Source organism: Dreissena polymorpha, chromosome 2, assembly GCF_020536995.1.
Source record: "Dreissena polymorpha isolate Duluth1 chromosome 2, UMN_Dpol_1.0, whole genome shotgun sequence".
Classification (NCBI taxonomy): domain Eukaryota; kingdom Metazoa; phylum Mollusca; class Bivalvia; order Myida; family Dreissenidae; genus Dreissena; species Dreissena polymorpha.
The window spans coordinates 55,748,475-55,765,394 of record NC_068356.1 but is presented as its reverse complement, the minus strand read 5'-3'; the positions used below and the strand labels follow the sequence as shown (position 1 = coordinate 55,765,394).

The following is a 16,920-nucleotide window of genomic DNA, read 5'->3' as shown; positions in this document are numbered from 1 at the left end:
GCATGATGCGCCGTCTCATCTGGGTCTGCGCTGTTTGCTTAAAGGAATTTCAGTAAGTAATATTATAAATTTAGAAATACATATACTAGACATCCCTAATTTTTTTATTAAATTTGTCCAGTTTAGAAGAATGGGAGAGTCCACTAGGCATAAATTGATTAAAATTGAAGAATGAAAAAAACGTTATCCACACCTGGGCTCGAACCACTGAGCCTTGGAGCAAATTCGGCCAATCGTTATTACGGGATAATGCACGTAATTTAAACTTTATATAGGTAATCCTTGTAATGTCACACGATTACACTATAATAAGGATAACAACAATATGATAACGATAACAACAGAACTTTCCTTATTATGAAATCGTTTTGCCTTTGTAGCGCTTTAGAATTTTCAGGTTTTTAAATCGTCTAAAAGATGCATACAATTGATATTTTAGAGCATAACATGTCCATTATTACTGTTTCCTTATAAAAAAAACATAGCTTCAACAAAAATTTGCAATTATGAAACAATATTTTTTATCAATTTTGTAAATTTATCAAAACGTGAACAGATCACATTAAATACAATCAATGTTTGAATATGATAATCTTACTATATCCACATTCCCAAAGACACTTGTTAAAATATCCACAAAATATAACTGTGAACTTTACTTTAAATGTATCATTATTTTTTAATATGACATATTAATTTTATATTAAAGACAAGATATTCAAAATTTCCTTTCGGCATCTTTCAAATGATTTACACAACATTTTACATACATGTAGTTAAGTAATTTTAGCATGAAACATGATTTCGAGCATTTAGTACGTTGTCTTGTATAAATTGCTTTTAACCCATTTATGCCAAGCGTCTAGAAAAAAAGGCCTTGGTAAAAAGCATAGACCCAGATGAGACGCCGCATGATGCGGCGTCTCATCTGGGTCTTCGCTTTTTGCTTAAAGACATTTCTGTATGAAATATTCTAAATATAGAAATAAATATTCTAGACATCCCAAATTTTGGAAATAAATTGATCCAATTTAGAAGGATGGGCGAGTCCACTTGGTATAATAGGGAAGAAAAACAATAGTTCAAGTAAGGGAGAATAGTACGAAAATATTATACATGTAGTTACAGCCTCACTTGGTGTACACATAGTTAAATGGTATAAACAATAAAATTGATGGTTATAACTGCATGAACTTGCTCTACGAACACCATGTTAAAATCGATACCTAGTAGTGAAGTATATGTTTCTTTGTCATCGACTGCAAATATGAGCTCGTACGAAGGTCTGCTAAATGAAACATACCAGACAACTTTTTGGGGGTTTCTCATTTTTGTTTCCCTATTGACAGCGTAGTTGTTAAGAACAGAAAAATGTTCTGTTCAATATGGATGACAAATCACGCTCAACGTGGAATTTTCGAATACTAATAGACCATACCTGTGTACTTATGTCCATAGATACATGAAATATATATATAATAAGTTTTTTTTTTACACATTTTATATAAATACATCAATATTTGACAAAATCGTATAATCCCGCTTAAAAATGAAAAAGGTAAATATATATTAATTTCTGAACGATTGCGTTGAGCGGAATTTTCTACGCAAATTACTTGACATTTTGATTTTTTTATGACCAGTGTGTCCTCCGTTCCCGAGCGATTGCCCTGACATTCGGAGCTGCATTGACGTGGACGCAAACCTTTGTTCTGTCTGCCTATGTGCAAGTAGAATAACATTTAGTTGACTAAAGCACATGCTTAATAATTGTTTTGAGAGCAATTCTTTTGAACATCCCTTACGCCATAGACATATTGTTTCTAGAATACACCCTTACGCCATAGACATATTGTTTCTAGAATACACCCTTACGCCATAGACATATTGTTTCTAGAATACACCCTTACGCCATAGACATATTGTTTCTAGAATACACCCTTACGCCATAGACATATTGTTTCTAGAATACACCCTTACGCCATAGACATATTGTTTCTAGAATACACCCTTACGCCATAGACATATTGTTTCTAGAATACACCCTTTCGCCATAGACATATTGTTTCTAGAATACACCCTTACGCCATAGACATATTGTTTCTAGAATACACCCTTACGCCATAGACATATTGTTTCTAGAATACACCCTTACGCCATAGACATATTGTTTCTAGAATACACCCTTACGCCATAGACATATTGTTTTTAGAATACACCCTTACGCCATAGACATATTGTTTCTAGAATACACCCTTACGCCATAGACATATTGTTTCTAGAATACACCCTTACGCCATAGACATATTGTTTCTAGAATACACCCTTACGCCATAGACATATTGTTTCTAGAATACACCCTTACGCCATAGACATATTGTTTCTAGAATACACCCTTACGCCATAGACATATTGTTTCTAGAATACACCCTTACGCCATAGACATATTGTTTCTAGAATACACCCTTACGCCATAGACATATTGTTTCTAGAATACACCCTTACGCCATAGACATATTGTTTCTAGAATACACCCTTACGCCATAGACATATTGTTTCTAGAATACACCCTTACGCCATAGACATATTGTTTCTAGAATACACCCTTACGCCATAGACATATTGTTTCTAGAATACACCCTTACGCCATAGACATATTGTTTCCAGAATACACCCTTACGCCATAGACATATTGTCCAGAATACACCCTTACGCCATAGACATATTGTTTCTAGAATACACCCTTACGCCATAGACATATTGTTTCTAGAATACACCCTTACGCCATAGACATATTGTTTCTAGAATACACCCTTACGCCATAGACATATTGTTTCTAGAATACACCCTTACGCCATAGACATATTGTTTCTAGAATACACCCTTACGCCATAGACATATTGTTTCTAGAATACACCCTTACGCCATAGACATATTGTTTCTAGAATACACCCTTACGCCATAGACATATTGTTTCTAGAATACACCCTTACGCCATAGACATATTGTTTCTAGAATACACCCTTACGCCATAGACATATTGTTTCTAGAATACACCCTTACGCCATAGACATATTGTTTCTAGAATACACCCTTACGCCATAGACATATTGTTTCTAGAATACACCCTTACGCCATACACATATTGTTTCTAGAATACACCCTTACGCCATAGACATATTGTTTCTAGAATACACCCTTACGCCATAGACATATTGTTTCTAGAATACACCCTTACGCCATAGACATATTGTTTCTAGAATACACCCTTACGCCATAGACATATTGTTTCTAGAATACAGTACAATGCATACAATATCACAATAAGCATAACGCAAATTGACCAAAGCTTGATTAACCGCCTGTCAACAGTCAATGCAACACGTTATGGGTTAAATACACTTTAGGATCACATATTTGACGTTATGTTTCAAAGTTATCGCAACTACTGGATTAAAACATATATCGGTTTTTAAAACACAAACATATCACCAGAATATTACCAGAAAGTACGTCATTCAAGATACTCGACAACATATGTTTTCATTTCATGCCAATTTAATTGATCAAGTCATACTTGTTAAAAGCAAGTTTAAAAAATAAACATGTATACACCTTGTCATTGAATTTCATAAAACAAATTCTTATGTTTGTTTTATTGAACCTCAGATTCAATGTATGTGATGTATTAAAATGTTGTTTTTTTTCTTCAAAATGCGTTAAAATTAAATTATTCTTCAAAAACGCACGTATCGCCAAATCAACTGTACCCAAATAGCGATTATAAATGCCCAACAACAATAAAAATATACTTTTAGGCATGACATGTTTTACGTTAATACTAAAGACAACGAAATTTTATCTATGTTTTTTGGTATTGCTAGCGATTGCTTATATGAAAATTAGATTCATTGATTGAGAAAAACGTTCACAGAGTGATCCGAAACGAACAAAGAAACCAACATGCATTCAAGTTGTAAACATTGTCTGAAATATTTATTATGTTCTGTTTTGATATTAATAACCTATTGATGTTCGCGTTCGTGAAAAACATCAAGATTGAAAACATTAACCTTAAACATAACTATCTCTACTAATTATGCAATGAGTCTAGGTGGCAACATGACAACTCTATCCCCCGGCTGCAGGCCACTAGAGTGTCTGTTAGACTGTGCGGATTCTCCAACGTACATGAAGGACGAAACCGGATCTAATTAGATTGCAATGTGCTAGTTTCCAAGAACAAAATATCAATGTACTTATAAAAACTCAACAACGTTGCAACTTATAAAGGGCATCAAATTTCAGCGTTGGTTGCAATGTTTGGTTCTGTAAAGTTAAGGTTAAACAAATCTTCACCGATTCGTACTTCATTGGCCGATTTTTAAACTTATGCGAAATATGTTGATTATCTATATGCAACCAACTTTTTCTGTAGAATTATTATTGTATTTAAAAACTACAGGTACCTAGCGTAAACGCGAACGTAGCATTTGGTCGTTATTTATACATCTAAAAAGAGGTGGCACCCGTGATTTACAGCCGTGTGTGTATGTTCTGGATCCAAGTACTCATTCAGATCCAACGCATTCGATTTCATGTTCGGATAACTCTCCAGGAATATATTTTGAGACAAGTCATACAAAAACGACTTTAAAGCACGAAAGATTATTTACCATATACATTATAAGTGAATTGTGTTTGGTTGTCTTTTTAGACATTGTGAAGTAGTTTGTCTAATGAATTTTCACAACGCAAATGATGCTGTTTTCTTGTGGTCACGTACAATGTACATGGTGTATATACCATGACCCGTCAGCCGAATCAACAGGCATCAATCATCATTAGCAACACCACCGAAACAATCTAATATTTAATAATCAACATACTTATACATGTACCAGACCAAACATGGACATACAAACATCAACGTACAGTTGCGTAAACAAACACAATAATATTGGTGAGTTTAAAAGAACAATTTTTGTTATCGTGTGGAACGCTTTTGAAGGCACGTGTCAATAGTCTGTCAATTCGCAAACAACTTCGCAGCATACATTTAGGTATAAACCAACAAATTGACGTACAAAGCACACATTTTTAACAATGATAGCATAGCTTATGTTCAGAAATGAAATATTATATTTCTCTGCCTCACAATCAAATCCACGCTTTTACGAAACCGACCTAAATGTATCATACATACTATATTGTGTGTGCAGAATGTGTCCTCCCAGATTAGCCTGTGTAGTCCGAAAAGTCTAACCATGGCCGAAGCTTTCCGCTTGAAAACGGTTTTCGTTAACACGAGACTTCATTTTAAAGAAAAGTTTCATCAAAGCTTACCGTGTCTTCCATTACAAGCCTGAGAAAATTGCGCACATACATTAAACCCAGTTTTACAGATTAATGCTCGTGTGTTTTCTTTCCTTTAAATAACGCTTATTTTCAACTTCTTAGTAAAGATAAAATACAGTTTCAGCACGTTAACTGATTATTTAGGATATGGTAAACACTAGTAGCAATACACTGAGTTGGCATCAGTGTATCAATTATATAGAAGTGTTGGATTTCCTTATATTCTGGTATACTTTAAATTCGAAAGAAATACCGTCTTCTTCGTGATAGGTATCGGAAGTGGCGTCGTTTCTGAAAAAGTTAATTATGGAACGTTTCAGCGCGTGTGTAATCGTGAAGCAACACGGATTTAATTAATCCGTGTGTGTCTTTCACCAATTATAGCCTTTAAACAACTAATAATTTAATAATTAGCACCACATCGTGTTTATAAAGTTTTTTTATTTAAATGCTTCACTAACTTCTTCAGACTCGTTAAGATAACTGGACAAAGTAAGTAAATATATTGAAATTTAAACCGCACATGCGACATGTAATCCCTACTTTACTTCTCGGAAGTCGTCATCAAAAGGCGGGAAAAATGTGTCTGACGGAAAGTCCTTGTACACGTGAGTGAGATAGATTCGTCCACAGAGCGGATGAGACAGGCACTCCTGCAGTAAACAAAACAATTGTTAGACTCGTCTAAGAGAGTGGATAAAGAAGGCGCTACTGTACACGTGTAGTCCATCAATTAAATCAATTAAACCCTATTTAAATAGACTCGACCATATTGCAGGTAAGATAGGCATCTTTTAAGTACATAACACATCAGTATTATAGAATCGTTCACATGTTTTAGACTAACCATCCCCTTGGAACGTTAATGCTCAACAAACGTTATTATAGTAGCTTGTGTCACCCGAATTCAGATGCTTAAATAAATTCAAGCTATATTATTTTGAGCATCGAGCATACATACTTTAGCAATATCCCTTTATCACGTGGTCGAATGGTCTCAATTCACTTTAGCCTTGCTTCTGGAAAAGCGGACCTAAATCATGTGCATGAAGTGTCGTATCAGATGTGCATGAAGTGTCGTATCAGATGTGCATGAAGTGTCGTATCAGATGTGCATGAAGTGTCGTATCAGATGTGCATGAAGTGTCGTATCAGATGTGCATGAAGTGTCGTATCAGATGTGCATGAAGTGTCGTACCAGATGTGCATGAAGTGTCGTATCAGATGTGCATGAAGTGTCGTGTCAGATGTGCATGAAGTGTCGTATCAGATGTGCATGAAGTGTCGTGTCAAATGTGCATGAAGTGTCGTATCAGATGTGCATGAAGTGTCGTATCAGATGTGCATGTAGTGTCGTGTCAGATGTGCATGAAGTGTCGTATCAGATGTGCATGAAATGTCGTGTCAGATGTGCATGAAGTGTCGTATCAGATGTGCATGAAGTGTCGTGTCAGATGTGCGTGAAGTGTCGTATCAGATGTGCATGAAGTGAATCAGATGTGCATGAAGTGTCGTATCAGATGTGCATGAAGTGTCGTATCAGATGTGCATGAAGTGTCGTATCAGATGTGCATGAAGTGTCGCATCAGATGTGCATGAAGTGTCGTGTCAAGTTTGCGTAGTCCGTACAGGCTAATGTGAAGTGTCGTGTCAGATGTGCATGAAGTGTCGTGTCAGATGTGCATGAAGTGTCGTATCAGATGTGCGTGAAGTGTCGTATCAGATTTGCATGAGGTGTCGTGTCAGATGTGCATGAAGTGTCGTATCAGATTTACATCAAGTGTCGTATCAGATGTGCATGAAGTGTCGTATCAGATGTGCATGCAATGTCGTATCAGATGTGCATGAAGTGTCGTGTCAGATGTGCATGAAGTGTCGTGTCAGATGTGCATGAAGTGTCGTATCAGATGTGCATGAAGTGTCGTATCAGATGTGCATGAAGTGTCGTATCAGATGTGCATGAAGTGTCGTGTCAGATGTGCATGAAGTGTCGTATCAGATGTGCATGAAGTTTCGCATCAGATGTGCATATAGTGTCGTATCAGATGTGCATGAAGTTTCGTATCAGTTGTGCATGAAGTGTCGTGTCAGATGTGAATGAAGTGTCGTGTCAGATGTGCATGGAGTGTATTATCAGATGTGCATGAAGTGTCGTATCAGATGTGCATGAAGTGTCGTGTCAGATGTGCATGAAGTGTCGTATCAGATGTGCATGAAGTGTCGTATCAGATGTGCGTGAAGTGTCGTATCAGATGTGCATGAAGTGTCGTATCATATGTGCGTGAAGTGTCGTATAGGATGTGAATGAAGTGTCGAATCAGATGTGCATGAAGTGTCGTATCAGATTTACATGAAGTGTCGTATCAGATGTGCATGCAGTGTCGTATCAGATTTGCATGAAGTGTCGTATCAAATGTGCATGAAGTGTCGTATCAGATGTGCATGAAGTGTCGTATCATTTGTGCATGAAGTGTCGTATCAGATGTGCATGAAGTGTCGTATCAAATGTGCATGAAATTTCGTATCAGATTTGCATGAAGTGTCGTGTCAGATGTGCATGAAGTGTCGTATCAGATGTGCATGAAGTGTCGTGTCAGATGTGCATGAAGTGTCGTATCAGATGTGCATGAAGTGTCGTATCAGATGTGCATGAAGTGTCGTATCAGATGTGCATGAAGTGTCGTGTCAGGTTTGCGTGAAGTGTCGTGTCAGATGTGCATGAAGTGTCGTATCAGATGTACATGAAGTGCCGTATCAGATGTGCACAAAGTGTCGTATCAGATGTGCATGAAGTGTCGTATAAGATTTGCATGAAATGTCTTGTCAGATGTGCATGAAGTGTCGTATCAGATGTGCATGAAGTGTCGTATCAGATCTGCATGAAGTTTCGTGTCAGATGTGCATGAAGTGTCGTGTCAGATGTGCATGAAGTGTCGTGTCCGATGTGCATGAAGTGTCGTGTCAGATGTGCATGAAGTGTCGTATCAGATGTGCATGAAGTGTCGTATCAGATGTGCATGAAGTGTCGTGTCAGATGTGCATGAAGTGTCGTGTCAGATGTGCATGAAGTGTCGTATCAGATGTGCATGAAATGTCGTGTCAGATGTGCATGAAGTGTCGTATCAGATGTGCATGAAGTGTCGTGTCAGATGTGCGTGAAGTGTCGTATCAGATGTGCATGAAGTGAATCAGATGTGCATGAAGTGTCGTATCAGATGTGCATGAAGTGTCGTATCAGATGTGCATGAAGTGTCGTATCAGATGTGCATGACGTGTCGCATCAGATGTGCATGAAGTGTCGTGTCAAGTTTGCGTAGTCCGTACAGGCTAATGTGAAGTGTCGTGTCAGATGTGCATGAAGTGTCGTGTCAGATGTGCGCAGTCCGTACAGGCTAATTAGGGACGTTACTTTATGTACACGTTGGATTTTCGCTACAAAACAATAGGAAGGTGTAGTCAGAAATTAGCCTGGGAAAACACACCAAGCACTATACGCACATGCATTATGCTCATGTTTGTTCTGAAAGAGATATTTTGCCTCGAATATTAGGCTTAATAACTATCAGATTATCATATTTTTATTTTGATATTAGGTTTATTTCAGAAACAATAAGTATCAAAAGCCTTATACCTGGTATATGCCTGCACCACCCATTTCCAGACGCTGTCGAATTTTCCGTTCCGGTTCAGATCTGCGATGTACTCGAGAGCCTCAGGTACACTTCCGGCCACCGTCAGAAGATTCGGGTGTGTCTTGATACTACAAGCGGAAATGCACATGCGGAATTGCGATATGACAATACATTTGATAATTTGTTACTTTATCAGACACCTTTTTACAAAGAAAACGTGCAGTAATAATTAGCTGATACTATACTTGTACTTGTTTTATTGCCTCGTGCCTAAAAAAGTGATAATGATGCTGCTCTATTGTTTCTTAGCCGTTGTGAACTTAAAAAGTAATTAAATCAAATAATGATTAATTTGTATTGGCTTTGGTTATAAATAATGATGCTTTGAAGTCGGGTTTTATTTCCAAGTGTATTTTAGTGACCTTGTTTACATATTTTCATTTTTCGCATGCCATACACATGTGTTGCTAAGTGCACGGTTTACGGATGCTGACGACATTCTAGAATGACAATTGAAATAGCATAGGCTGCAGAACATGAGGTAGACGCACCTTGGGTCACGTGACTGACTACAGACGATGTGATATACGCCTCCATAGCTCGCCTGAAAGTCCGTACATCCCGCCCAGCTCTTACGGCCATGTACATGTACAATCATCAAACTGGAGTCTGGATTAAAATACAACAACTGTAAATGGATATAAAGAACATGAAGGGACTATCAACATAATTCATGTCTTTATTTGAATGACAAACATTAACGATAGTAATCTTGTGTAATCCATTAAACGTTCTTCTCAATAACTAAAAATGTGTCTAGGGTTAACTTAATCATGGAAAACGGGAAAACTTAGTCTGCAACACTTTAAATCAATCAATTTAGCCGCTGTGCTATATGGGTCGTGTTCTTGGAAAATGGAGCTTTTTACATGTGCGTACAGTGTTAGCCTGTAAAGTCCGCAAACTTCCCGCTGATATTCTACTTTCGGTTAAAAGTCTATTCCTAGCGAAAATCAGTTTAGGTGGAAAGTGTCTTTCCTCATCGCGGACTGCATGGCTAATGTGTGGCGACATTTAAACGAAAATGCAATAATACTCGTTTTTACAGACCGAGTCTCATGTTTACAATATTACCTTTCTTGTGTGTGGATGTGGTCTTTAAATAATACTCAAAATCGGCCCTGTAAACAGACATAAACTTGCAAGCATAGTAGGTAAAGAAAAATGAGCTTTGTTTTGGGAAAACTGGTCTTAATGCGTGTGCGCAAAGTGTTATCCCAGATATGCCGGTATAAGTGTAGATTGTCATCCCCCTTTCTGAAAAAGCTGGATTTTCGGATAGAAGCGATATCCTTACGGGTTAATTACATATTCGCAAAAAGTGTCGTATCTAATTAGCCAATGCGGACTGTAGAGGCTAAAGTGGGATGACAATTTACGCACATGCATTTAGCCCAGTTTTACTAAAGCGAGGTTGATTTTGTTCCTGTATTCAATAGTCAAACAGCAACGTTGTATATGGACAGCAATTTAAAATGTCGTAAGCAGACAGAGTGAAGATAACTATTTACAAATCGATATTTTATTGCTTATTGTTGACGGATTGTTTAGTTCTTTGTACATAAGTTTATGTCTACGCATATATTGTTTTTAATTTTTGAGACAAATCAAACTTCGTTCTGAGAAAAATTGACTTAATGCATGTGCGTGAAGTCACGTCAAAATTAACAAGGGACTAAACTTTCCGCCTAAACCGGGTTTTCGTTTAGCAGATATCTCCTTTATACCGAGAGGTCCGTAAAAGCGGAATGTGTACACAGGCTAAAATCGGACGACACTTTTTGCAAATGCATGCAGCCCATTTTTTCCCAAAACTATTCGTATACTTACTTCAATTTTGGCCATGGCAGATCACCCTGGTAGCCAATGCCTCTGTTGTTATGACACATTGCTGCCATCATATTGAAAGTGATTATACCGTTCGTGGTGGAGACATTTTGTTCCATGATGTCCATGGGCCAACGAAAGACTCTTTAATGGTGCGTCACACTGGCCCTGCAAATGATATCAGCTCTGCATTAGTAATGACCATTCGATTGGTTGCAGTTCAATTAATACAACAAAGTTAATGCAACAATTGATGAAACTAAATTCACTAATTCAGTTACATACTCTTTTATCTTTCTTTTAAACGTCCGTATTATTTTAAGTCAAATAATGACGACGATTTCAATTTATAAATAGTTTCAAAATAAATCTGTACAAAATATTGTTTTGCGTCGTTTTGCTGTCGTTTATAGACGGACAATATTTGGTTTTGTACTAACATCTTTAATACAAAGCATCTTAAAGATTTTCGTCACGTTCAACATAAGTACACCAAATTGCTTTGTGAAGAACCTTTTTGAATGTATACATTCATTTATAATCTGCAAAAGGCCATTGGCTGATATCTTTTTAGACACACGTTCACTTTTTTATTTATTCTTCAGTAAAAGTGAAGCTTGGCTAGCCATAAAATGTATAAAAAAACATACTTTGCATTGGCCGTTCATAGGAGGTGATTCAAGTTTTGATAATTATATGTCTATGGTGTTCAGTAGTTAACACAGTAGATAAGACCGAAATAAAAACGTTATGAAATAGTTTATGGAGTTCCATTGATTGCTTTTTTAAAGTTAAATTTAAAAATACATATTCATCTGCGTGAAAATTTATTTGATTAGTATTAAACATTTTGTATTTTTTACCACAGAAAAAGCACAATGTAATATTTAAGTGTTGTTGTATAAATGTTCTTTTATAACATGTGCTATACACTGTTTCATGTGTTGATATATGGCTGTTAAAATTGCGCTAGTATAATGTTGATTATAATCTGTGTTATTATCTTTCAACAGTGTCGCTGAGATTTTCCGAAATACCTTATAATATAAGTCCAGAATCACAACGCAGATAATTGGTTAAACAAAACTGCATAATACAATAGATAGTGTCTGTTGAAACTAAATCAAATGAACACGATTACGGTGTGCCCTTAACCGTACTATGTCAACGTAAACTCGTGATACTAATTTGTTTCAATTATCTGATAACTTGTAGGTCATGGCGAGTTCACAATCTTGCGTGAAGTGGTTTACGGTACTGGTAGTATACGGACAATGAATAAGAATAATTAGTCTCGCTCTGGGAAAACTGGGCTTAATGCATGTGCATAAAGATTCGTCTCAGATTAGCCCGTGCAGTCTGAAAAAGCTTACCATGGACTACCCTTTCCGCCTATACTGGATTGAGTTGAGAAGAAACTTCCTTAAAACAAAAAAGCGGACTGCACAGGCTTATTCTGGACGAATATTTACGCACATGCATTAAGCCCTGTTTTCCCAGAGCAAGGCTCACATGTATAATATATGGCCCGGCAATCATCGCAATAAATAAAGAACCCCGAGCTACAATAAGGTTTCTATTATGCAGATGCAAATTAAAAAGGGACATGTTTTTGTATATTTGCATAACGTTAATCAACACATGACGACGGCTTTGATTTATTCAAATAAATATTACAGTCCTGAAGCTGTCTAAAGTGATCACGTGTGTTGTGTACCTTAATCTTATTTGGCAACTACATTTTGGTTATGTTTGATATGTTAGGTTTTTCACACTGTTTGAGTACCTTAACACATAGTAACATACTGATCGGGTATTTCCTTTTAGTGGGACCATTTCCGATCTGGAAAAAAATGAATAGGGGAAAATGCATACGGAACACCTGTTTCATTTTTTAGTGCCCATTATGGTAGTGAAATTCCTATTGCCAACAAAACTAACAACAAAAATACGATTGTGTATTACAACAAAGTTAATTCAAGTATTGTAAGGGCTAAAACAGCGCGTTTTTATGTATTTAATTTATTAATTTAAAAAAACACAGTCACGTCCACAACATAAATAAAATTTAAACCTAAAATCGTAAGGTGAAACATGGCTTACCTTAACCGTATAATACATAAACGATCCGTTGAATAAAATACCAATATTACGTAAACACATGTACACAGTTACTGTCGAGGTTAACAGCTATTATGAGTTCACCAAAATTCACACGGAAGCACCCAAGCGCGTCAAGTACACACGGAAAGTAAATCGTTATAGATTCGACAAATACAGGTTTGCACAGGTGTATTAAAAGTAATGTTTAACATGGACACGCGCAAAACATGCGTGGTTGTTTACTAGCTATGTTAAGGGCGTTTTATATGTCTGTTAAGTCAATTTTTTCGCAAAATTGTTTCTTTTTTTACATTTTATTTTCATTTATAAATGCAAAGAAGGTAAAGTCTAACACTAATTCATTCACGTTTGATATATAGAAAACTCGTTATGTGATTTTAACTGTGTTATTGTAGGGCGTGAGACCTTTGATATATAGAAAACTCGTTATGTGATTTTAACTGTGTTATTGTAGGGCGTGAGACGTTTGATATATATAAAACTCGTTATGTGATTTTAACTGTGTTATTGTAGGGCGTGAGACGTTTGGTATATAGAAAACTCGTTATGTGATTTTAACTGTGTAATTGTAGGCCGTGAGACGTTTGATATATAGAAAACTCGTTATGTGATTTTAACTGTGTTATTGTAGGGCGTGAGACGTTTGATATATAGAAAACTCGTTATGTGATTTTAACTGTGTTATTGTAGGGCGTCGTTATGTGATTTTAACTGTGTTATTGAAGGGCGTCGTTATGTGATTTTAACTGTGTTATTGTAGGGCGTCGTTATGTGATTTTAACTGTGTTATTGTAGGGCGTCATTATGTGATTTTAACTGTGTTATTGTAGGGCGTGAGACGTTTGATATATAGAAAACTCGTTATGTGATGTTAACTGTGTTATTGTAGGGCGTGAGACGTTTGATATCTAGAAAACTCGTTATGTGATGTTAACTGTGTTATTGTAGGGCGTGAGACGTTTGATATATAGAAAACTCGTTATGTGATTTTATCTGTGTTATTGTAGGGCGTCGTTATGTGATTTTAACTGTGTTATTGTAGGACGTGAGACGTTTGATATATAGAAAACTCGTTATGTGATTTTAACTGTGTTATTGTAGGGCGTGAGACGTTTGATATATAGAAAACTCGTTATGTGATTTTAACTGTGTTATTGTAGGGCGTCGTTATGTGATTTTAACTGTGTTATTGAAGGGCGTCGTTATGTGATTTTAACTGTGTTATTGTAGGGCGTCGTTATGTGATTTTAACTGTGTTATTGTAGGGCGTCATTATGTGATTTTAACTGTGTTATTGTAGGGCGTGAGACGTTTGATATATAGAAAACTCGTTATGTGATGTTAACTGTGTTATTGTAGGGCGTGAGACGTTTGATATCTAGAAAACTCGTTATGTGATGTTAACTGTGTTATTGTAGGGCGTGAGACGTTTGATATATAGAAAACTCGTTATGTGATTTTAACTGTGTTATTGTAGGGCGTCGTTATGTGATTTTAGCTGTGTTATTGTAGGGCGTGAGACGTTTGATATATAGAAAACTCGTTATGTGATTTTAACTGTGTTATTGTAGGGCGTGAAACGTTTGATATATAGAAAACTCGTTATGTGATTTTAACTGTGTTATTGTAGGGCGTGAGACGTTTGATATATAGAAAACTCGTTATGTGATTTTAACTGTGTTATTGTAGGGCGTCGTTATGTGATTTTAACTGTGTTATTGTAGGGCGTGAGACGTTTGATATATAGAAAACTCGTTATGTGATTTTAACTGTGTTATTGTAGGGCGTGAAACGTTTGATATATAGAAAACTCGTTATGTAATTTTAACTGTGTTATTGTAGGGCGTCGTTATGTGATTTTAACTGTGTTATTGTAGGGCGTCGTTATGTGATTTTAACTGTGTTATTGTAGGGCGTCGTTATGTGATTTTAACTGTGTTATTGTAGGGCGTCGTTATGTGATTTTAACTGTGTTATTGTAGGGCGTCGTTATGTGATTTTAACTGTGTTATTGTAGGGCGTGAGACGTTTGATATATAGAAAACTCGTTATGTGATGTTAACTGTGTTATTGTAGGGCGTGAGACGTTTGATATCTAGAAAACTCGTTATGTGATGTTAACTGTGTTATTGTAGGGCGTGAGGCGTTTGATATATAGAAAACTCGTTATGTGATTTTAACTGTGTTGTTGTAGGGGGTCGTTATGTGATTTTATCTGTGTTATTGTATGGCGTGAGACGTTTGATATATAGAAAACTCGTTATGTGATTTTAACTGTGTTATTGTAGGGCGTGAGACGTTTGATATATAGAAAACTCGTTATGTGATTTTAATTGTGTTATTGTAGGGCGTCGTTATGTGATTTTAACTGTGTTATTGTAGGGCGTGAGACGTTTGATATATAGAAAACTCGTTATGTGATTTTAACTGTGTTATTGTAGGGCGTCAGACGTTTGATATATAGAAAACTCGTTATGTGATTTTAACTGTGTTATTGTAGGGCGTGAGACGTTTGCGATGTATGCCTGGTACTGCGAGTAGTAGTAAAAAAGTTAAACAGAAGGAATACTATGACATAAAAAGACAAATACAGAAGGATTGCTTGTTTTATGGATTGTATATGTTTTTGAGGTGAGCACTTTTATTTCTGCGATTTACATACTGCGTAAAACACACATGACAAGGAAAGTAAAAGGCTTCATTCCACAAATCCCAGTGTTATATTCGAAATATTATTATTATTATTATTATTATTATTATTATTATTATTATTATTATTATTATTATTATTATTATTATTATTATTATCATTATTATTATTACTGTTATTGTTATTTTTATTATTATTATTATTATACCGGATTTACATAACGCCCTTTTCATGCAAGAGTACACGTTCTAAGGCGCTATTGAAATATGTTCAACTAATAGCCTTGCCATAACTAAATTGAAAACAAAACAACCCGATATAGCTGTTTCATTGTTTATACAGATATATATATATAATTCATTAATTACATGATATTACTGATAATTCCATTCATTTTTTAGGCTATTAAACTTATGTTCACTGTTTCATGCTTGCTCATCATCAGGATTAACTCGCGAACGGACCACACTCGTTCAGCGTCACTCAAAATTGTATTGATTGTGAAAAATGGTAAGAGTATTTCCTCTTCGGACATATTATGTGTTATTCAGTATTTGAAAATATTAAAACACTATAGTAGAAATCGCTAGTTGTGCAATATATACATGCATGCTATCACAATTATTTAACTGAAATTAGTAAATGTTTATTTTAATCCATAAACGTTTAAAGCAGAATATTGTCCGTGAACCTTTTATATTACCAAAAAGTATGTACACTTATTATATGTACATATTAGTACATTTATATAGTACATTCATAACTAATCCAATACATACATGTTATTTAAGGTTTCATGTTAATAAAATAACACTTAAATTAGCATAACAAGGGTTTGAAACAATTGATTTTTAATTAAAATTCAATTTAATGTTGAAATAAATGGCAATTGCTAACGTGCTGTTTCATTATCAAACTTATCGCCAAAGTTATTTCCCCAAACAAGTAAACGGTTTTCATTACATTCATAAATAAAAATGTATACCCACTATTGAAAATATATATAAATAAACAGCTTACAAACAATTATATTGTTATTGAATCGCCCACCATTACGTGGTGTGTAATGGCGGTAGGGATGCATACTAGCTATTCGGATGTTTAAATTTTGAAAGAATGAGTTTTAGTAGTGTCTAGCCTTACTGTTATCAATAGGGGAAGTTTACAGCTTAGACAAGTTATTCCGCTTTCGAATTGTTAAGTTGAAGCGAAAGGTTGATGATATTATAATTTAATTTGCATCACACATTTTGTTGTTGATTTTTTAGG

At 35.7% G+C, this 16,920-nt stretch overlaps 2 protein-coding genes across 24 annotated transcripts in view; one reads left to right on the top strand and one right to left on the bottom strand.

Moving 5' to 3' along the window:
- LOC127867104 (dihydrofolate reductase-like) overlaps window positions 1-16,920 on the bottom strand; it is a 632,040-nt gene that overhangs the window by 333,708 nt on the left and 281,412 nt on the right. For 2 of the 21 annotated variants that reach the window (XM_052408107.1, XM_052408106.1), the window contains exons 4-7: window positions 9,542-9,659; window positions 8,990-9,118; window positions 5,907-6,011; window positions 5,199-5,649 (exon numbers count right to left, since the gene is read on the bottom strand). In XM_052408107.1, the coding sequence (XP_052264067.1) occupies window positions 5,553-5,649; window positions 5,907-6,011; window positions 8,990-9,118; window positions 9,542-9,659 (449 nt within the window). In that variant the 3' untranslated portion in view covers window positions 5,199-5,552. The other 19 variants (XM_052408101.1, XM_052408102.1, XR_008043280.1 and 16 more) reach the window with 18 other exon arrangements.
- Window positions 1-16,920, top strand: part of LOC127867113 (uncharacterized) — a 707,753-nt gene that overhangs the window by 503,114 nt on the left and 187,719 nt on the right. The window lies entirely within an intron of this gene.